General features: G+C 37.8%; 1 protein-coding gene across 22 annotated transcripts in view; it reads left to right on the plus strand.

The window, feature by feature from the left end:
* Window positions 1–23,599, plus strand: part of MBTD1 (mbt domain containing 1) — a 66,661-nt gene that overhangs the window by 29,430 nt on the left and 13,632 nt on the right. For 7 of the 22 annotated variants that reach the window (XR_011493788.1, XM_014833583.3, XM_070482991.1 and 4 more), the window contains 10 exons: window positions 1,409–1,610; window positions 6,102–6,241; window positions 7,547–7,661; window positions 8,493–8,578; window positions 17,319–17,436; window positions 20,043–20,177; window positions 20,458–20,546; window positions 20,750–20,984; window positions 21,592–21,647; window positions 21,991–22,095. Coding sequence is in view for 21 of the 22 variants with exons in the window: in XM_070482983.1 (XP_070339084.1) it covers window positions 1,409–1,610; window positions 6,102–6,241; window positions 7,547–7,661; window positions 8,493–8,578; window positions 17,319–17,436; window positions 20,043–20,177; window positions 20,458–20,546; window positions 20,750–20,984; window positions 21,592–21,647; window positions 21,991–22,095 (1,281 nt within the window). In the remaining variant the exon portion in view is untranslated. The remainder of the gene's footprint in view (window positions 1–1,408; window positions 1,611–6,101; window positions 6,242–7,546; window positions 7,662–8,492; window positions 8,579–17,318; window positions 17,437–20,042; window positions 20,178–20,457; window positions 20,547–20,749; window positions 20,985–21,591; window positions 21,648–21,990; window positions 22,096–23,599) is intronic. The other 15 variants (XM_070482992.1, XM_070482993.1, XM_070482987.1 and 12 more) reach the window with 6 other exon arrangements.

A 23,599-nucleotide genomic window follows, 5' to 3' on the forward strand; every position in this document is an offset into this window, starting at 1 on the left:
TCCGTATACTAATTTCCACCTATGAGTGGAGTCATATAGAGTTTGTCTTTCTCTGACTGGCTTATTTCGCTTAACATAATACCCTCGAGGTCCATCCACGTTGTTGTGAATGGGCCAATTTTGTCTTTTTTTATGGCTGAGTAGTATTCCATTGTGTATATATACCACATCTTCTTTATCCAATCATCAGTTTCTGGGCATGTAGGCTGGTTCCACGTCTTGGCTATTGTAAATAATGCTGCGATGAACATAGGGGTGCAACGGACTCTTGAGATTTCTGATATCAGGTTCTTAGGATAGATACCCAGTAATGGGATGGCTGGGTCATAGGGTATTTCTATTTTTAACTTTTTGAGAAATCTCCATACTGTTTTCCATAGTGGCTGTACCAGTTTGCATTCCCACCAACAGTGTATGAGGGTTCCTTTTTCTCCACAACCTCTCCAACATTTGTCACTCTTGGTTTTGGATGTTTTTGCCAATCTAACGGGTGTAAGGTGATATCTTAGTGTAGTTTTGATTTGCATTTCCCTGATGATTAGCGATGATGAACATCTTTTCATGTGTCTATTGGCCATATTCATATCTTCTTTTGAGAAATGTCTGTTCATGTCCTCTGCCCATTTTTTGATCGGGTTGTTTGTTTGTTTGTTGTTAAGCCGTGTGAGTTCTTTGTATATTATGGAGATTAACCCTTTGTCGGATAAGTGGCTTGTAAATATTTTTTCCCAATTAGTGAGCTGTTTTTTTGTTTCCATCCTGTTTTCCCTTGCCTTGAAGAAGCTCTTTAGTCTGATGAAGTCCCATTTGTTTATTCTTTCTATTGTTTCCCTCAACTGAGGAGTTACAGTGTCCGAAAAGATTCTTTTGAAACTGATGTCAAAGAGTGTACTGCCTATATTCTCTTCCAAAAGACTTATTGTCTCAGGCCTAATCTTTAGGTCTTTGATCCATTTTGAGTTTATTTTGGTGTGTGATGAAAAAGACTGGTCAATTTTCAATCTTTTGCATGTGGCTGTCCAGTTTTCCCAGCACCATTTGTTGAAGAGACTTTCTTTTCTCCATTGTAGGCCCTCTGCTCCTTTGTCGAAGATTAGCTGTCCATAGGTGACACGCCTAGTTTATGGCAAAACTTGAATTACATGATGATGTGCTGATTCCCATTCGGTATTCTTGCCATCATCATTGTTCTTTTTAGCTAACACAGTAGCTAATAGATTTGTTCCTCACCAAAGTGGAGGGCTCCATTTTGACACAGACATTTAGCTTTTCTTTATAAAATAAAATTATTATTTCTCAGGGCTAGATTTTCGTTTTTCAAATCTCACATGCCGACATTCCAACTAAGGTCTTTTGGGGGTGTGTATGAGTGCTGTGTCATGTATTATTGACTTCTTCTACTTTTAAGACTGAACCTTCTTCACAGTCCGGAAGGAGGAGAAGAGACTCGTTCGGGATGTTTGACGGTTATGACAGCTGCAGTGAGGACACAAGTAGCAGCTCCAGCTCTGAGGAGAGTGAAGAAGAAGTTGCTCCTTTACCTTCCAATCTCCCAATTATCAAAAACAATGGCCAAGTCTACACTTACCCAGATGGCAAGTCTGGCATGGGTGAGTAGAAACACTTCTGCCGTCAGGGGAACAGCCTTCACCTGTCATGCAGCTTTATCTTTGAGAGTGTGTTTGATTCCGTTTCTTCTCTCATTTCCCTTCCTAAGAATTTTTAGAGGGCAGTTTGCAGAAACACAGTCTGAAACTTGTGGGTCTAGATCAGATCACTGGGTTTGTGTTGGATCTCTTTATTTTGCCTACCTACTACCTCTGGTGGAAAGCAAGTAGAATGAGATGAAAGCAAAAGGCTGTTTAGAAACTTAATGTGGACTTAAATTCTGTAGTTGGTTAGTAAATCCCTGTGCACCTTACAGCATGTAGGATAGACTTAGAGAGTGGGAAGAGGCTGTCAAGGTAGGTCTCCTCTGTAACAATTCCTCCTACGAGGCTTTCTGTTTAATAGTGCCAGTGTGATAGGGTATCTCTCACTACCAGAAGATTCTTTATATTGAACCAAAATTATCCTTGCTCTTTTGTCTTTTGGTCTTAATTTTGCCCTTTGAATTATTAGAATAATTCCAGTCCTCGTTACAATGACATCTCTTCTCTTCACACTAGAATGCTTAGTTCTAGTTTGTGTCGTGGGTACATTAGTAACCCTAGTTGCTTCAGCCATTTCTCACAGTATCACAGTGATTTAATTCCTCAACATCCTGCTCACTTTCTTCTGGGGATACTTCAGATTGTATGGTGTAGGGTGACACCTTGTCCTGATTTGCCTGAGACTGTCCTGGTTTTAGGATTGAAAGTCCCACGTCCTGGAAAAGACCTCAGGCAAAGGGGTGGCCCCGCTGTGTGATGAGGGCACGGGGCAGCTCAGCCTGTATCTCCCTGTTTCAGGACATTGTGTTTCCGTTCATACCAGCAAAATTGCTTTAGCTTTTTTGAAACTAATACTGAATTTGCAAATAACTGAAACCTTTTGATCTTTACCACACAAACTAAACCAATTTAAACTAATCTTAGGCTTTTGCAGTTGATTTTTTAAACCCAAGGTGTAAGATTTTAAAGATCCCCATGTAACCTTTTTCTTAATAAATTTTGGTCTTAGAAATTTTTGATTCTTAATTCTGTCATCTAATATTGAATGCTGTGTCATCGATAATAATGCCCTGTAGGTCTTGTTCTAGACTTTGAAGTTAAGTAGCACAGGGCCTGGTACAGACCATATCAAAAAACTTGACTTCATTTATCAGGACCCACTAGGGGTGGTCATCCAACCAGTTAAAACCTACCTAAGTGTCTTCTACTTCAGCTTAAACTTCTCAGCCCTTTATTGACAAAGCTACATGAGAGATTGTATCAAGTGTGTTAACTCCTACTAATAGATAGCTTGCCATGATGTGGTTATAACTCCCTAGTCTGGGATTCTTATCACAAAAGGAAATAAGGTTATTAAAGTTTTATATGTGCCAGACTCTGTTTCATATACTAGAGATAGAGATGAACGATACAGAATAAAGTCCCTGCCCTGATGGAGTTCACATCCTAGTCATGAGCTCTAGTTTGACAGGTATAATTCTTGGCAAAGATACTCTGTTCCCTTGGGAGCACAGTTGTTTTACCAAGATGATCACAAACCTTTTTAATAATGTGTTGTAGAATTTTACAACAGAGAACCATTCCGCTTTTTCCACCTTAGACACCCTTTGTTCCTCCCTAATCTCCTGGCACCTTATCTTTTCCGTGATTTCTCATAGATGTATAAGTACTGGTTAAACTACAAGTCCCTCCAGTGTTACCCATTTGCGTGGAGATTTGAACGCACTCAGACAGTTGTTTGCTATATTATTTTTTTTTCCAACTCTATTTCTGTTTATCTTTTTTTCCAACTCTATTGAAGAACAATTGACAGATATAATGGTATATATTCAAAGTATACAATGTGGTGATTTGATGTATGTATATATTGTGGAATGATTACCAAGATCAAGATAATTAACACATCCATCACCTCACATAGTTAACTGTGTGTGTGGTGTGAGCACTTAAGATTTACTCTCAGCCACTTTCAAGTATAAAATACCATATTATCAACTATAGTCACATGCTGTACATTAGATCCTCACAACTTACTCTTTTGATCACTGAAGATTTGTACCCTTTGACCTACATCTCCCGTTTCCCCCTCTTCCCAACCTCTGGCAACCACCATTCTGTGAAATAGGCTTTTTTTTTTTTTAAGATTCCACATGTAAGTGATACCATACACTGTTTCTCTTTCTCTGTCTGGCTTATTTCACTTAGCATAAGGCCCTCCAGGTTCATCCATGTTGTCAGAAATGACAGGATTTCCTTCTTTTTCTTACAGCTGAAGAATATTCTATAATGAATAATATTCTATTATATATATAAATATATACCATATATATGTATTACCACATTTTATTTTATTTATTTATTTTTAAAGAATGAGAATGCTTTTTCTTTTTTTTTTTAAAGATTTTATTTTTTCTCCCAAAGCCCCCCAGTACATAGTTGTGTATTTTTAGTTGTGGGTCCTTCTAGTTGTGGTATGTGGGATGCCGCCTCAGCATGGCTTGATGAGCAGTGCCACGTCCACGCCCAGGATTCGAACCAGTGAGACCCTGGGCCCCCGAAGCTTAGCACGTGAACTTAACCACTTCGCCACGGGCCCGGCCCCGATTACCACATTTTCTTACCCACTCATCCATCAAAGGGCATTTAGGATGTTTCCTTATCTTGGTTATTGTGAATAATGCTGCATTGAACATGAGAGTGCAGCTAATCTCTTCGAGGTACTGATTTACAGTCAACTAATTTTTTTTTTTGAAGATTTTTTTTTAAATTTTTCCTTTTTCTCCCCATCCCCCCAGTACCTAGTTGCATATTTTAGTTGTGGGTCCTTCTAGTTGTGGCATGTGGGATGCCGCCTCAGCATGGCCTGATGAGTGGTGCCATGTCCACACCCAGGATCCAAACCGGTGAAACCCTGGGCCATCGAAGCTGAGTGCGCAAACTTAACCGTTTGGCCACAGGGCCTGCCCCCACACAGTCAAATAATTTTTGACGAGGGCACCAAGAACACACATGGGGAAAGGATAGTCTCTTCAATGAATCGTGTTTGGAAAATTGGACATCCACATGCAAAAGAATGAAACTGGACCACTATCTTACATCGCTCACAAAAATTAACTCAAATTAAAGACTTAAGACCTGAAACTGTAAAAACCCCCCAGGAAGACATAGGGGAAAAGCTCCTTAACATTGGTTTTGGCAACGACTTTTGGGGTAAGACACCAAAAGTACAGGGAACAAAAGCTAAAATAAAGAGAGGGACTACATCAAACTAAAGAGTTTCTTCCCAACGAAGGAAACAGTCACCAAATTGAAAAGGCAACCGAAAGAATGGGAGAAAATATTTGCAAACCTTGTATCTGATAAGGGATTAATAAAATAGATAAAGAACTCATTTAACTCGATAGCAAATAAGTAAATAACCCAATTAAAAAATGGGCAAAGGACCTGAATAGACATTTTTCCAAAAGAGATATAAAAATGGCCATTAGGTACATGAAAAGGTGCTCAGCATCACTAGTAATCAGGGAAATGCAAATCAAAACCACAGTGAGATACCACCTCACACCTGTTAGGATGGCTTCTATCAAAAAGACAAGAATTAACAAGTGTTGGCAAGGATGTGGAGAAAGGGGAAGGCTTGTACACTCCTGGTGAGAATGTAAATTGGTGCAGCCATTATGGAAAACAATGTGGCAATTCCACAAAAAGTTAAAAATGGAACTACCGTATAACTCTGCAGTCTGCTGCTGGGTATGTACCTGTTTGTCTTTTTTGAGCTTGTGATCCTTGTTCTTCTAATTTTGCTTTTCAGATTATTGTCCATTATGCTGATTTACCAAAGAGGCACAATAATAGTTAGAGTTCTGTTGCCTTCTTCCATCACTGAATAATGGAGCACTTACCTCAAGCTTGGAACCCATCCCTTTTTTCTCATCCTCTGAATATAACTTAAGAAAATCTTCACATTGCCCTTAGGATTTTTCCAGGAGTTGGCTTTTTTTAGGTTTCACTCTTTGCAGTGTTTTAAAGGCTTGTGCTGTACTTTGAATTAATCCTCAGTGGCATTGTATTTCTTTTCATCTTTTGTTTATAATCCTTTCAAACACTGGAGCTCATGATGTATATGAAAATTCCTGGTGCTGGGTGAGCACTAGGAAATGTTAGTTGAATCTGACTTACATTTGTGTGTCTTTTGACCCTTTTTAAAGTCTTTCTGACCTTGAGCTATTTTCAGACCTTCTGGACCCCCTAGCCATGGCATCATACCAGTCTTTTTCTCTCATTTTTGTGTAGGTATTTTATCATTTGTGTAACAGATAGAAGAAATTTTCTCTTAAGGAAAACTTTTAAATTAAAACCTTTAGACAGTTGGAGAAATTATTAAACTGTTAGGTAAAAATTGGTGTTATTATATTATCATAATGCCCATGTTTTTATTTTGTTAATTAGCTACCTGCGAAATGTGTGGGATGGTTGGTGTGCGAGATGCTTTTTACTCTAAAACAAAGCGTTTCTGCAGCGTTTCATGTTCAAGAAGTTATTCGTCAAACTCCAAGAAGGCAAGCATTTTGGCCAGACTTCAGGTAACGGTACAGAGACCTTCGTATTCTTTCTGTCTGTCGTTTCTCTGGCTTTCACCGTTGATCTGTCATTTGACTGTGATTCACTGCATTCCACCTCTGCCCAATTGGCCAGTTGTCATTTTACACCCCACATTTTTAGGAAATAGGTGAGTCCCAAAGTTTGTTCAGTCTAAAAATTGAACAGCTATTATAAATAGATAAGACATACTATCCAGAATAAACTGTGAACTGTTTGTGTAAGTGAGTTAAAAATACTTACGCTTTTTCGAAACAAGTATAAATATAATAAACAACTTTTTATATATAGAAATTGAATCCATTTTTCCCCCCTTGTTTTCTTTTGAGTTAACATCAAGGCAGAATCTTTCAACATTTGCGGGGAAATAATTTACCCTTTGGTTTTATGTTCCCATCATCTTTGCTTTGTAGTTTAGATTACAACCCATATGATACCTTGACCAAATGTATTTGGTTAATCCAACTGACCTTTTTGAAAACATTCATGATATGGAAAAAAAATCATCTTTCTTGAAACAGACATCAGTGCCTACAAAATGACTGAAGATTTGATGATTTGACTAAGTTGTTGGTATTGTGGCATAGAAACTTTTTGAAGGCATTATGTAACTGATTTTTGTAATGTATTTTACTTGAGTGATCACATTTTTCTTATTCTCATTTAACTTATTGTGATCATTACATAGCACTGAAAGGATTATTTAAATCCCCCAAATTAAGGAAATACATCACTTAGATGTATTTCTATATTTCAGATAGACAGTACCTAAAGATCCTGAGCAGTGGTCTGTACCCAAGTGGATGGCAGTTTGTCACACTGAATTTGGCCAATGATCATTTTGTCATTGATCTTTTGCATTAGCACTAAAGGTATAAACCTCAGTCACTTGCTCTTTAAACATTAAATTATCTTCTCTTACCATATAAATAGCAATGCTTGGCAACCTGCATGAGTGAATAACCACTGGTTTTATCTAGTATAAGAAGGAATCAAGTATCCACCACAGCCTATATTTTAACATCTTATGGGGTGTAATTTTTTATTAACATATTAATTTGCATATTGCTGTTTTAGTCTGTGCCAGCTCTGCTACCCATATTAGAAATCTACATTGTAGCAGAACTCCAGAAAAGATTTCCCATGTTAAAATTCTTTATGTATTTCCTCCGCTTGAATAATTTTCTAAACCCTCGATGTTTACTTAAGCAGAATGAGTAGTGTGCAATCAAGTGAGTTTTCAGTGTCCGGGAGGATGAAAAAGAATCCTATTTACTTAACTCTTCTTGTTTTAGGGTAAGCCTCCAACAAAGAAAGCAAAAGTTCTTCAGAAACAACCTTTAGTTGCTAAACTAGCCGCCTATGCTCAGTATCAAGCTACCTTGCAAAATCAAGCAAAGACTAAAGCAGGTAATATGGGTGAATGCAGTAAAGGTGAAATATTTGATACTGATTCATCTGGTTTTAATTAGTGACATTTTAATTTGGGATTCTGGTTATCTAAGCTGTTTCTATGCCCTGTTAACGCATTATGACATTAGGCTTCCTGATGATGGTTTTGGTATCAGTAAATTATTCTAGAAGAGAATAGTTGCATTCACAAGTTCTAGTACTTGTGGCAATCTCCTTAATATTAATGTTTTTTATTTGGTTTATTATTTATTTTTTATGTACTGATTCTCTACGCCATGGATGGTAGAGAGCATTGTGGAGATAATTGGCAAAGAAGTAGGACATTTAGCAGGCTTCAAAGGGGTTGGGGAGAAGAGAGTAATAAGAAAGGACCATTTCTAATGGAAGATTCTTAACAGGAGTGCAAAGGTAAAGAGGTAAGCAGGGAGAAAGGCAGTAAATGTATTAAATGGTAGATGCTGGATGGACATGTCACCAAGGTGCACAGTAAGAGCTGCGTGGGAATAAAGACACAAAGGCAGCCATGGCAGCGTTTGTTAGCCTGAACACCTCTGCTCTCCGCTGTTCTCTGCCTTTCCTAACTGGAGAGCTCTTACTCCGTCCCAAGGAGCACGTGTTGTGTGAAGAAGACTCAAACTGCTGTTTGTTTGCAAATATGATGTATCCTAAAGTTCATGTTTCTCTAGAGAAGTTCTTTAATCCTTACAGAAAAAAAGAAAACTTTCTTTAAAGGTGATAAATTAATTTCATATTATTTCACATTTTAAAGTAATAGCCTTCTTATGAAGATTTAAGCATTGTAATATATCTACCTTTGTTTTGTTTCAGCAGCAGTCTCTATGGAAGGTTTCAGCTGGGGCAACTACATCAATAGCAATAGCTTTATAGCAGCTCCAGTTACCTGCTTTAAACATGTGAGTATGGAATTTCTCACCTTGTATTAACATACTTCCTAGTTGATTAAATCTGAAGGTGCATAACACCTAAACATTTTATCCTTAGAAGGTTTTTATCTTATACGTTGCAGTGGAAATGTCTTTTTTTATTAATTATTATACTTATTAATAGCTACAAATAACTTCAGTAAGTTTTGTAAGTAAAACCTTAGTATAAAGAAATTGCAATCTGAAATTATTTTAAACCAGGAAAAGTACTCTTCTCGTCTGATTTTCATATTAAGTTGAATCGTATAAAATTGCTGCCTTTGTATATCAAAAGTGGTTGCATATTAGCAATGTCATGTGGTTCAACCTAATAGAAACCATCCATCATTTATATTACCTAAATCTTTGTGATTTGACCTGATAATTCAGAAAAGGAAAGCTCTTTCTTCGTTTTATTTTTGTCTCCAAATGTAAAATCACAAAAACAAAGAAGAAACTATTAGTAATATATTCTTATGGGCTGAAATATGTGCTGTATATCATGGAAAACCCTTTGCAAGATGTTTTTAGCAAGTAAATTGTTACAGAACATCTGAAATAATTCAGAATTATGTTAAAAATATACCTAATGATAAGTTCTTTCCTTTTGATTCTATTCCTTTTGATTCAATTATCTGAGTAATTCTGTCCAATGCTTTTTTAAACCCGACTATAAGTTTAATTTATATTTAAAGGTTCTGTCCGCTACGGACCATGTATAAGAAGAAGAGAGAATTTAGTAAATTAATGAATGAAATTTTGTTTGCACTTAGCATTTTGTTAAGGCTTTACTTTTAAATAACAGCATGTGGACAGAACTGAGCTTGACTTCTTGCTCTGGAAATCCAAATGAATTTTCCTTCATTCACGGTCAATAAGGGATCTTGAGCAAGGTCAAGAATATTAATTCAGTGGCAGAAACATAAATTAAAGCTGAGTTGATTCATTTGCGAGTCTTCTTTCTTGAAACTACGGGTGTTAAGTCCTTAGATGCTCGCGTGCTGACTATCTGAACCAGCCTAAGTGGAATCTTAGATGCTTCATCTCAGTGCGAAGTAGGTGATGTATTTCACTGTAATGTCTAATGATAGGGTCACATCTGTGAGGTATATTAAATACACAGCAGCAGCAGCTTTAAAGGGAACTACAAAGCAACTCTTTCTCTCCTCTGAGGGATAGTTCCTTCTGGTACTAAGAAGCTCAGGACTAGATTAAGTTCTCAGCTGTGATAATTTATTGCAGATTCCTGGAATGTTTGTCTGTTGTCTCCTTCAGAATAGCCTTTATCTCTTTTCCTATCTTTATTTTAATAGTCTGTTTTTTATGTTTTAATATCATAAACCATGTCAAGCTATTTTACCTAAGTAGTCAGGATATTTAAAAAATAGCATTTCAGAGTCCCAAAAACATCACTTTTTTCATGTCTTTATCTTTGAATAGTAATACTATATTAAAGTTCTTTGCAAGAAAATCTCTGATACTAAAATTGATTGATTTTGTTTTTGAGTTTGCTTTTTTAAGATTGAAGTGTTGTCTGATGAAAAATAGAGCAGCTAACCTTAGCTGGATTATTAATAATCATACTGTGGAGCCTCCTTTTTTTTGCTCAGAATTGAGGCATCTGTCACCCTGTGCCTTCCTAGTCCACTCATCTTTCTTTACTGCCTTCTCCTTATCAAATAGGAAAACATTTATATTGTTAATTTGTTAGTGTATTTTAGTACAAGTGGGTTTGCGTTGTTGCCTTAACCAGCATCTTCATTTGAAGCCATTTGGTTTAGAGGTCAGACCTCATACTGCACTTGATTTTGTCCTTTAGAGTTGACTCTTCATGGTTCTCCCCCAAGATCGTTTTCTAGGTCTCCAAAGAGAGTTATTGGCTTTGACTTTAGAAAACCTGTTGTCAGGAGCTGCTGGAAGCGCGAGACCCTGCCTTGTATCATCAATCTTCTATTCTTCCGAGACTTAACACCTGCCCTGAGTCTGGTTCATCATTCGGGCCCCCTTCGTCTAGACTCTACATCTGCCTTGTCTCCAACTTGATCAGAGTTTGGGAGCCTTTCCCTGCTCCTAGGAGATTCTTTTTCAAACATGATTTTAAAAAACCTCCAGGAGCTGGCCTGGTGGTGCAGCGGTTAAGTTCGCATGTTCCGCTTTGGTGGCCCGGGGTTCGCTGGTTCAGATCCCGGGTGCGGGCATGGCACTGCTTGGTGAGCCATGCTGTGGTAGGCATGCCACATATAAAGTGAAGGAAGATGGGCACAGATGTTAGCTCAGGGCTAATCTTCCAAAAAATAAAAAACCTCCAGTGTGTAACGTGGAAGCAGAGCTGTTGTGATTGCACCAGGAGTTGGGCATGGGGCCCTGGCAGAGCCTCGAATGCCTTGTTTCTTTAACGTAACCCACCCTCTTCTGGATTAAGGGTTCCAAGTAAATGCTTTATGGTTGCCAGCACTTAAATGTGATTGTGATTAATTCTAAAGTTATAGAATTTCAAGAGAAGAATTCCTCTTTCCATGGTGTGTCTTTAATCTTCTGGGAATGAAGTCTCTGCAAAGTACGATATAGGACTATATCCTTTTCAATAATTGCTGTGATTACTTGATTACAACGGTGCTTGACATTTTTATAATTAGCAATGGAAATTGAGCCTCAGTTCTCATTAAATATATCTACTTAGGAATCTGTATATTATGATTGCCATATATCTGGTATATCTTTCATTTTATCTAGGTGGTATTTTTCAGGCTTTTTTTTTTAGCAGCAGAATTCCCCTTTTCCCTAGTAAACACAGCTAGGATAAGAAGAAGCTGCATTGATTGGTCTGGCAGGGGCGGGGTGGTGTGGCCGGAGCCTTGGCCCCTGACCCTTGGCTCCCCCTTCCTTGGCAGTCTCTGAGGTTGGAAACCACGAATTAGCTAATAGCACTTTTCACTAATCCTAAATCATATGGTTACAAAGCTGTAAGGCATCTTAAAAATCATCTAATCTATCTCTTGTTATAAATAAAGAAACTCTTGCTACTTTTTTCAGTAGCTGGATTGTAATTTTCAACTTTGGGCTTTAACTTGCTTTTCATTGAGGTAAAGTCCTTTTTTTTTTTTTTTGTCTTTTTCCTCCCCAAAGCTCCAATGCTTAGTTGTATATTTAAATTGTGTGTCCTTCCCGTTCTATGTGAGCTGCTGCCACAGCGTGGCTAGTGGCAGACAATCTAGTGTGGTTCCGCGCCTAGGAACCAAACCAGGCCTCTGAAGCAGAGCGCGTCCAGCTTTAACCACTAGGCCATCAGGACTGGTTCTCCTTTTTTTTCTTGATGTGGTTTTGAATTAAGCCCCTATAGGTTCAGTTCTGTATTTCTCCTTTACTCACACACTCCTACTACACAAGACTTTTGACACCAGATGTGTGGGTTTTCCATACATCAAGCAATTCTCTGACACCAGCTGGGTGTCCTATAATTCAGTTCAGTTCTGACACTATCTACGTAGAGTTAGCATCAGATGCCACAAGTTAAGGGCTCAGTCTGACAAGATTGCGCCCACTTCAGACACCAGTCGCGAGTTCCAGATTGTCACCTATACTTCTGACCTACTGGCTCTAAATCAGGGTTCCCATGACCCCCTCCTTGGGTTCGATAATTTGCTAGAGTGGCTCACAGAACTCAGGGAAACACGTTTACTAGTCTGTTATAAAGGATATAATAAAGGAATCAGGTGAAACAGCCAGATGAAGAGAGACATAGGGCAAGGTATGTGGGAAGGGGCATGGAGCCTCCATGCCCTCTCCAGGCTCATCACTCTCCTAGCACCTCCACTTGTTCATCAACCCAGAACCTCTCCAAACTGCGTATATTGGGATTTTTCTGGAGGTTTCATCACATAGGCATGATCAGTCATTAACTCAGTCTCCGGCCCCTCTCCCTTTCCTGGAGGATGAGGTATAGGACTGAACGTTCCAAGCTTCTAATCATAGCTTGGTCTTTCTGGTGACCAGCTCTCATCCTGAAGCTATATACCAAGAGTCACCTCATTAGAAGAAAAGACACTCCTGTCACCCATAAATTCCAAGGGATTTAGGAGCTCTGTGTCAGGACCTTGGGTCAGAGACCAAATATGAGAACAAAAGATGCTCCTAGTGCTCTTACCACTTAGGAAATTACAAAGGTTTTAAGAGCTCTGTACCAGGAACCAGGGACAGAGACCAATATATATGTTTTCTGTTATTTCACAGCCCCTAAAAACAGTATCCATAACTATCCTTAAACTGAAAGAATCTCCAAAATACTACTGTAGTGCCACATGCCAGTTAGGTACATTATATATATGAATGAAATTCACAGATGATTTTCTTCTTTTAGTAATATGTTTGAACCCAGGGGAGCCTCCACTTGGTCTGTGTGTATGCAGAACACTTACCTTTAAAGCACTCTTAATTTTTTTTTTAAAAGACTATAGTCTTTTAAACTGATGCGCTCGTCTTTCCATTATTTGCCTTATAAAATCAAGTGAAATAGTTTTCCTAGGCGTGCAGCACAGGCCAAAATGTGCTAATATTAAATGTACATGAAACATACAAAAGCTGAAATCCTATTCCTCCAGTCATGTATTTACAATCAGATTTATTTTGTTTGATACTCTGGTGTTTTGTTGGTCATGTCATTGGTAAGACCAGAAATGTAATCATCGTACTTTTTTCTCCCTTGAGGATAGTTGTAGTTTTGTATTTTATAAAAGGTCCTTTGTACACATATATGCTGTAACTTGAAGCTAAGTTTACTATACTCTTTCATCCTGCCCCCCCAAATACCCCTGGTGTTACTTACGTGATCTGTTTTGATCCTCTGTTGGGTGCCTCACCTGCACGCCCACTGTTTTGAGCAGATAAGGTTATCCATATTTCTTTGCAACAAGTATCACAACTATGTTTTCGGACTTTAAGGAGAAAAACAAAGGCCTTTTTGTTTGTGTATATACAGTAACAATAGTTCATAGTAAAACTCTTAATCCATTTCTCAGTTATGTGTTTATTAGTAAAATAATCTCTTTCAAGTAAAACTATTTTTTGTTTCTTCCCCTAGCCTTGACCACACATATACATGACTCTACTGAAAGTTGAAAATAAATGACTTTGTGTTCATTTTAACTCGTTAGAATCTTCAATATGTCATCTTAGATTGCAGAATTTCTTTCTAATGGAAATAAAACTTGAATTCATTTCTGTCATTTATGAGTGCTCTATCTGAGTTAACTTTTTTGAGTGTTGCCATGAAATAGATTTTCTGCACGAAAGCAGTGGACTCTAATATAGAAATCATCTGTTTTTTATGTTTTAAAGAAACCCTAAATAATCTAGATTTTTTTTAAATTTTAGTCTTTTTTCTAAAATGTTTCTTGTTTTTCTATTGGAATCTCCCAATTCTGAAACAGTATAATATGGTTTAAAAAAAATTATGGACTGTTTTATGCCTTTCAAATTAGTCGTCACTGCTTCCTAGCTCTTTTCACATGTAAATAGCATTCCCTCATTCTTAATCTTTCTTCTACCCCAGGCCTCCCATTTCCTTTTGTATTGTCCTTGCACACCCCATCTCCCTGTTGCCACCACCTCAAAAAGTAGATTATGGTATCAAGTCACAGGATGAGTGGACTTTCTGGAGAAAGAGGGAACAGTGTTTTTTCTTGTTTCTACTTCCTCCGAATTCCAGCAAGTAGTATTTAAGAGTTGTGATTTCTTTCTAATTAATTTCCTGTAATGTTTTCTCCCCTTTTTGGCAAAATAATATTTTGTCTTTCTCTATTAGATGTACTTTAGTGACCATATGCCTGTTAGTCGTAAGGTATTTTAATGGTGGCTCTTTGTACATTGCCATATCATTATTGGGATTGATTCTTTCTTGGTTACCTATGTGCAACTTCAGGACTAACGTCTGCCCACTTAAACTCTTTGTTACTAAAGATTGTGGGTGGTTGAAAGTTGTAAGTTGGCAGCTCTGTGGAGGGAAATTTGTATTTCTGCCATAAAGCATCATAAGTGCAGAGTATCAGCCCTCTATGAGAGTCTAAATATTAGCCATCTGGGCTATTGGACCATCTGGAAATGTTCTTGAAGTGCAGAAACTAAGACTTCCCACCCAGTTGTCTTTTTACAGACAGACAGTCAGGTGGAGGTTGTCAAACATTTGTGCTGGGGAGCCCTCAGCGTTTGGATTTGGCCGTGTCCTGCAGGACCTGATGACAGCTTACCTTGCAGGGAAGGAGAGTCGCTCCCAGATAGCCCTCACGAGTGGCCCTGGAGCAGGAAGTGGTGAAGCAGATCTTCCTGGTTTGGGAGGAGCCTGAGGTGGACCTCTCGTCCTGAGTCTGGAAGGTAAATTTGTTGTTACCTGTAAATTATGGTTCTGCTAGTTCATGCTATGCCAATCCAGACTTTCAGAGGTGTCCCTCCTGCCAGCAAGAGAAGACAGATGACTTGGATGAAGATGGCTGTCAAGCCCTGGGTCATTTAGTCTTCCACACTTAAGAATATTCATTTTAAACAAAAGGGCAGATGTATCTGTGAAATTACCTTATTTCAACACATTGAGCACATACTATGCAATGACTATGGTGCTCTTTTTTGTTGTTTTTGTTTTTTCATTTTTTTTCTTAGAGTGAACCATATGGATTGGTTTAAGAGGGCCTAGCAGAACCACAACCTTACAGGCAAGAACAAATGTCACTTTCTGCTACTTTCTCCTATACCAATCCAGACTGTAGGGACCAAAACTATTTAATATTCCCCCACTAAAGGGAACCTTAGCTTTGTTTTTTTAAGTGAGCATATGGATATTTTATTTTCTTTAATAAAACATGACTAAAAGTTATTTTCTCCAAACAGTTGTTAAAGCTTTTTTTTAAAAGTCAGTATGACATTGTCATATCTTCGCTCAAAGGGGAGTCCTGTATGCCAAAATCACTTAGCAGTGTGCCAACCTAACCCCTACCTTGTCAGCGTAACCATGCCTCTTCTCAACAAAAGATAAACCTGTTCCACAGGCTTTGGCAGCCAAAGAAGGGTGGATAGTCTGCCTTAATTTAATGCATATATTTAACTGCATCTATCTGTTCTAATTGGTTCATCCTCACAGAAACGAATACATGGTCTTTGTGTTAATATACGTTAATCTGTTAGCTGTCTTCCTTCCAGCCTCTCCTTTTCTGATCATATCTGCTGGCAATAGGGATGGCCCTACAGTCTAGAGTGATATAGGGGGAGATAGCAGAACCTGAAGAGTCCAGTCTTTCAATTTAAAAAAAGCAGAAAGAGATAGTCATAGTGGATGTATTATTTTCCACACAGCTCAGGGAGATAGTTATGTGTACCTTTCCAGAATCACAAATAGTTGAGATAGGCCACTGTCTCCAAGGTATTGGAGTATAGTCATTGCTTGCTAATTAAAGCAATAGCCGTAAATTGACTCTGTCTTTGGTTTCAAGACTTATCCTAGTTCAGTATATTTGACAGTTTCTTCCTCTCCTTCAGAAATGCCATAAACTATCGAGGGTAGGGGTCGAGTAGTTTTAGGTTAACCCTCCTGTTGGTTAGCATTCACCAAAGTAGGAGAGGCTTTGCGTGGAAGACATTTGCCCGGCGTTCATATTGGCTGGTTCGTGTGGCTGCTGGATGTCTTTGTTTGCTCATCTTTGAGCTTCGAAGCTATTTTGTCTTTCCCTGATTTGTTCTTATTATGACCTCACCTAATCCTTTTCTCTATGATCAGGTTCTAAGTTAAATGAGGAGCCAGATTATCAAGGGCCACAGAGACTGGTGTTATCAGCATTTATATTCCTGAATTCACTTATTTGATTTAATTAACCATTACATAAACCCCAAATAATTGTAAATGGCCTCAAGTTCTAATGATTAAAATGTAATGGAAATTGTAATTTGGGAACCTATGTTAGATTTTGGAAAAATCCCTTTGTGGTGTTCATTTAATCATTTTTCTGAGTCCCCATCTTAACCATTTGGTGTGGAGGCAAGTGGTTACCAGTTCTAACACTGAAAGTTTTCTCTTGGGTACAGTAATTCCTACGTGAGAAATTTAGAAATAATAAATTATTTAACAATTTACCATGGTACGCGTCTCCAAAGACTCTTCAACCCACCCTTTTAATAACTTTATCCAGTGCTTTTGCCATATGTTGTTTTAACAGACTATCTTTCTGTTCTATGGATTTAACTTAAGTTGAAAATGTAGATAACTAAGTTTTGTTTCTCCTGTGTTTTTGGGAACCACATTGCTGATTGGAATTATTTTTCTTTCTGCCTTTTGGCCAGATCTTTTAAAGTTAGAAATTAAAGTAAAACTGTGTTTATTGAGTGCATATTAAAAATAATGTTTCTTAAGTCAGCTTTATCCTGGGAAATCTCCTACCAAGTTTGTGATTCAGCTTTTGAAAAAATTGCTGCTCAATTCTTGTATGAGGACAGTATTGAATTTTGAAGTCGACGTGGATCTGTTCTAATATATGTGAATTCTTTTCCTCTTGAGCTTTACCCTGACCCTGGTTTTTGCCAAATAGAATTCTGTGGAAAGAGAAATAACAGTGCTATTTTTAGAGAAAAATGAGTGAATTAAATACCATTTTTAGTTTAATGTTTCCATTATTGATGGTCATGTTTAATTTTGAATGACATGTTTTAGGCTTTATGTTAATAAGATAATAATTTAATAATTTTTATATGACAGGCACCTATGGGGACCTGCTGGGGTGATATCTCAGAAAATGTGAGAGTAGAAGTTCCTAATACAGACTGCAGCTTGCCTACCAAAGTCTTCTGGATTGCTGGGATTGTAAAATTAGCAGGTGAACAGCACACATTGTTACTATTTTCACTAGAAAATGCTGATTATATTTGTAAGTTGTAAGAAAGCATATTTGTCAGTTTTGCAAGTGTTGCCAAATAAATAATAAATATGATGGTAGAGGAGAGGTTGGCAAATTTTTTTCTGTAAAAACCAGGCAGTAAATATATCAGCTTTGTGGGCAATACAATCTCAGTCACAACTTTTCACCTCTACCATTGTAGCTTGAAAGCAGCTGTAGCAGGACATAGATGAGCAGGCATAGCCGCGCTCTAGTAGAACTTCACCTGTGAGCACTGAAACTCGAATTTCATGTGATTGTCATGAATCATGAAATGTTATTCTTCTTTTGATTTTTCTTCAAACATTTAAAAATGTTAAAACCATTTTTGCATGGCAGAGTGTAAAAAACATCAGGTAGTAGGCCAGATCCTTGGGCCACAATATAGTTTGCCAACCTCTGGTATAGGAAAATACTTTGAAAAGTAACAAAAAGTTGAGGTACTAAAAAGAGTGATAGGATCCATAATACCAAAAGTAAACCAGGGTTGGTAATTTCGTATGTCTTGGGTTCTTCCTTTTTCTTCATTCCCGCTGTTTCCATGTAGCCTAGGCCTTATTTCCTTATTGCTCATGAAATAAGTGCATTAGGTGATATGCAGAAGTATAAGACTTGTTTTTTCCAGCAAGTTCACATCTGCCAAATGTTGAATACCTTTATGGCGAGGTGCTCACTGAGTAGTGTAGCTGGACACTGTAGTACTTTAGAGGAGGGGCCGCCACTCAGATCAGAAGAGTTGTCTTGAGATACTGGAAGAGGTCTCTCACTCATCCTTCTCTTTCTAGTCTTAACTCCGGCCTTCTTCCCAAAATGCCCACATGTACTGGTGATAGACTCAATTTACCTAAAAATGATCTTAATCCTGTTTGTCTGTTCAAGTGTCTTTACTAGCTTCTTTGTCCTTAAAGGATCAAGATGGTCAGCATTTACAGCTATTGATGAGTTGCACCATATACCACTGACCAAATTTTTTGTTGCTCCGCAACATAAATAATCTGTTCTAATGAGAGTAGTCTCCGTCCTCCCTAATGCAGCCTGTTTTTTGCCACCTCTCTGCCTTTGCTCACTCGCACAAGTGGCCCATGCTCTGTACTTAATGTATTATCCAGTTCAGTTCCCACCTTTTCCGTGAAACGTTTCCCCAGCTTTAATAAGCATCTCTCAATGCCTCTATTATTCTCCACACCATAATTTAAAACAGCGGTATGCTGTTTCTGTCCTAGATGTTTGTCAGTTGTATTTAAATAGCTCTAAAGATCAATATATTTAATATCCAAGAATTATTTTTACCTCCCATCTCTGATTTTACGTTTCTGTTTTATCTGATTGCATCGTCTTATTTTAGCCACTTTAATGACATTTTGTAAGTGAGCCTGATGTTAATCGTAAACTAGAGCTCAGCAACAGCAAACTCATAAATGGTTCTGTGAATTATTGAATTTTAAAACTAAAGGATTCATGTTATAAATTTTCATCATAGATAGTAACACATGAAAATGCTGACTGAACTTAGCTCCCAGCCTCAGATGCAAATTTATTGGGCCTTTTTTATTTTGCTAAGGGCATTAAATTAAACCTTAATCTCTTATCAACATAAGGCTTATTAAATTTATGAACAGGATCCATCATATACTCTTTGTTCTTTCTAGGAAATGAGGCTTTCTCTTGCTTAGTACATGGAGTTTTCAAGTGATTTCACATACTTTTATTTGTGTTTATTAAACTTCTTTACCTAGCATTTCTGAATCTTATTTCCAAATAAACAGAAGAATTTAGACTCAAAGTATCAGCATCCAAATTCTCCAAAAATAATTGGTCACCCAGTCAGCTGGATAAAGCAGTTTCTTTGAAATATACTTTAACTAGATTTTTGTGATTTGACAAGGTTTTGCTAATTTACCACAATGTTCTTGCTTTATTTTCAAAACTATATTCTAGTACGACTTTCCCACACCTGTTTTCACTGAGAATTTCTTTTCTAGAATTTAAGAAGCTGTGGATAAAATCAAAATATATTGAAAGGAAGAAGCCATGCTCTGAAAACAGTTAAACTGCATTGTACAAATGGTTCTCAGAAAGTTTGATCCATACGCCAGTAGCACCAGCATCACCTGGGAACTTGTTAGAAATGCAGATTCCAGGGCTGGGCCCAGGGTTCACCAGTTTGAATCCTGGGTGCAGACATGGCACCGCTCATCAAGCCATGCTAAAGCGGCATCCTATGTAGCAGAGCTAGAAGGACCTACAGCTAGGATATACAGCTGTGTACTGGGGGGCTTTGGGAAGAAGAAGAAGATTGGCAACAGATGTTAGCTCAGGTGCCAGTCTTAAAAAAAAAAAAAGAAAGAAAGTAATGCAGATTATCGATTCAGCCAAAACCTTCGAACCCAGAACCTCTCGGGTGGGGCCCAGCCCTCTGTCTGTCTAGCAAGCCCTGCTCGTGATTCTGTTGCGGATGCACAGACGTGTGACAACCACTGCCAGCAGCTATATCCTGTTTTATTTCTCTTCATTTTCTTATATGGTGATTGATTTGTTGGTTTCAGGTTACAATGCCCTTTTAAGATATGAAGGATTTGAAAATGACTCTAGTCTGGACTTCTGGTGCAATATTTGTGGTTCTGATATCCATCCAGTTGGTTGGTGCGCAGCCAGTGGAAAACCTCTTGTCCCTCCCAGAAGTAAGTAGCTTATACCTTTACTATAATTTAAATATATGTGCTTTAGTGCAGTTTCACACACAGTAACATTAGGATGATAAATTAAAATACTATATTTTGGTTTCAAGTACCTTACTTGTTGGCAAGACATACTTGTTTTCTCTGTTTCTGTTACTCTTCTTCAGAATCTTAATTAATACTCTAAATTGCAGGGAGATTTGTGACTATTTTTTTTAGCAAATAGTTTATGAAGCAGTTCTGCTCTTTGCCAAAGTGTAACTGGTTATTTCTTTTGTTTTAGCTATTCAGCATAAGTATACAAACTGGAAAGCTTTTCTAGTGAAACGACTTACTGGTGCCAAAACACTTCCTCCCGATTTCTCACAAAAGGTAAAGACAGGACCTTAGAAAGGACTGCAGTGTTAAATGAGAGCTCTGAAGAAAGGAGTAACTCCAAAGTTTTTGCTTTAGTGAGCTAGAATGACCTCTGTTAAATATTGAGTGTACTCAGTATTTTTAATAGTACAGTATTAAAATTATTTGTAGACCTTTGTCATGAATTCTGAACAGTTTTTGTCTGCTTTTGTTTCAAGGTTTCCGAGAGTATGCAGTATCCTTTCAAACCCTGCATGAGAGTAGAAGTGGTTGACAAGAGGCATTTGTGTCGAACACGAGTGGCAGTGGTGGAAAGTGTAATTGGAGGAAGATTAAGACTAGTGTACGAAGAGAGTGAAGATAGAACAGATGACTTCTGGTGCCATATGCACAGCCCGTTGATCCATCATATTGGTTGGTCTCGAAGCATAGGCCATCGATTCAAAAGATCTGGTAAGCACCTGTCACAAGAACTCCTTTTGAAAGTTATCATTGAGACTGAAATGTACTACTTGGTTATTTTTCTCTATAGAATAGCATAGATCAAAAATAGCATTCCAGTTGTCTGGGCTGCTCATTCTACCTTAATAAGGGAAGGTTCCCACTAGAATGTTAGTGTCCCAACTAATTCCTTTATATTCCTTCCACTTGTTCTCACTTAAAAAATAACACTTTTGTTCATGACTACATTTGTTTCCTTATACTTTTCTTATCCAGCCCATTTGAAAGATCTAAGGATAACCTTTCTTTTTCCATTCAATTTTCCTCAAAATAGCAAGATTAAATGTGGTTAGACTTAATCATAAACACATTAAGACATACTTCTAAAGCTGTAATTCCCTAATTCCCAGCATTTTCAATGGTGGAATGTATTTAATAGCACATGTACTCTGAAGAGAGAAAGACTATTAAAGAATATTATTCACCATAAATGTAGAAGGCATGTATTTTTGCCATGTTTTAGAGTATACATACCTTGTGAGTTTGAAACCTTCAAAGAAACGTGGTTTTTGGTCTTCTCACAAATGCTGACAGATTAGTGTGTAACTTTTCCTTGTAGATATTACAAAGAAACAGGATGGACATTTTGATACACCACCACATTTATTTGCTAAGGTAAGAAGTTTTTATAAGAACCCTCATTTGTAAATTAGGTTTGAAAGAGGGTTGTGGGTTTTTTTCCTAAAATTATGAAAATCACAATTACATATGTTCACTTAAAAGAATTAAGACCGTGTAATCCTTAGGTGTCACAACTATTGATTGTAATTATTCTTAAAATTTTGTCTGTTTGCCTGACTTCTCTCTATTCCCTAATGGAAGTTTGAGTTTTCATATTAGGTAGGTAGGAGAAGGCTTTTGGTATTTTCATCTGGTAAACCTTTTCAGATTGGTAACATTTTAATTATTAAAATGATAACATTTGTAACGGTTGATGTGCTTTCCTGTAATTCTTTAGGTAAAAGAAGTAGACCAGAGTGGGGAATGGTTCAAGGAAGGAATGAAATTGGAAGCTATTGACCCATTAAATCTTTCTACAATATGTGTTGCGACCATTAGAAAGGTAAGAGAATAGGTTTAAAGTATAGAAATGCAGTTATAGGAACTGGGTTTAAGGTAGTAGGAGAAAGAGGCCCCAACATTCATTTTGACATAAAATGTGTGTATCTGGATCCTCACTGGATAGAAAGTTACTAATAATTTCAAAATAAATTTGAATTCTCTTATCACAGGTTCTCTTTTTCTATAGCTTCTTGTCCAGATGGTCATCTTGAGTCTGCTCCCTTTATTTACAGAAGTATATCCTAAGTTAGAGGAACAACGTTTATTTAAGTTACCTCTTGCTCAAAGCTAGTCCAGCACAGAATTGTCGGGAAGCCAAGTTTATCTTCGGTTTCCTGTGTTTCCTTTTTGTGCCTTTTTCTTTCTTTTGGTGGCGCTTCATTCTTTTCTCTTTTTCCTCTCTTCTAAAACTGCTTTTCTGAGAAGATCTAGAAGAGTGGTTCTCATTTCTCAGCAGGCAACAAAATCCCCTGGAGAACTTAAAAAAATGCTGGTGACCAGGCTTCTTACCCCGGTATTCTGATTCAATCCATCTGGGTTGGGGCCCTAGTGTTGACATTCTTTTGTGTCTCCAGGTGGTTCTGATCACTAGTTAGGTACAGAGGAAGACAAGAATTTGAGTCAGTCATATCTAACTGTGAGACCTTGAATGTAGGTGCCTGGGACATGGCAGCCTTCATAACTGTTTTAAATTCTTTGGGCTTAAGATTTTAAACTGTGTTGAAATGCGCATCACAATTTAAGTTACAGCTTTACGTAAGTAGATTCTGGATCAGTGGTTCTTAACCATCGAAGTACTTGAGAATCACCTGGAGACTCAAAAGAATGTCTCTTGTGTGTGATGAAGATGAAGTACCCAGTGAGTAGGTCATACTTCGTTCAGGAAGTTCTTAGTTGATGCTTGCCATGCTAGGTTTGTTTGGACTCTAAAAAGCTTACAGTCTTGTAGAGCAAGGTAAGATGTATAAAAATAAGTTTAATACAAGATTAACTGTGACTTAAGAAAGGTACACAGTACTGTTGGATTGCAAATAAAGGAGAGATCACATCTTCTCAGAGGAGGCAGGGAAAGCTCTATAGTGGACAGAATATTTGAAAACATCTTGAAGGATGGGAAGAATGAGGCCCAGCAGAGATGCAGGAGGAAACTGTGCCATGGGAAGAGAATGTGCACAAAAGCATCAAGATAGGAAAGTACAGGCCACGTTTAGGATGACAGGTAGTTCACATGCAGTACACATCACACCCGTTGCATTGGCTATTCTAGGCAAGGCTTTCTGTTTATAAGGAACAGAAACACACTAAAGTTAGCTCTAGGATGGTTCCACAGTGGGCAGTCTCACAGACATGCGAGGACACAGATGAGAACTGGAAAGACATAAACCCAGTGTTAGTCTCTCCACCTCTCAGGGGCCTCTTTGTCCCATCTCTTCTCTACTCTGAGTCTGTGCCACTTTTCCTTTACTCTTTCTCAATTGTGTCTTGCTCACTCACTCAGTCTGCAC

This window comes from Equus asinus, chromosome 13 (genome assembly GCF_041296235.1).
Source record: "Equus asinus isolate D_3611 breed Donkey chromosome 13, EquAss-T2T_v2, whole genome shotgun sequence".
Classification (NCBI taxonomy): Eukaryota; Metazoa; Chordata; class Mammalia; order Perissodactyla; family Equidae; genus Equus; species Equus asinus.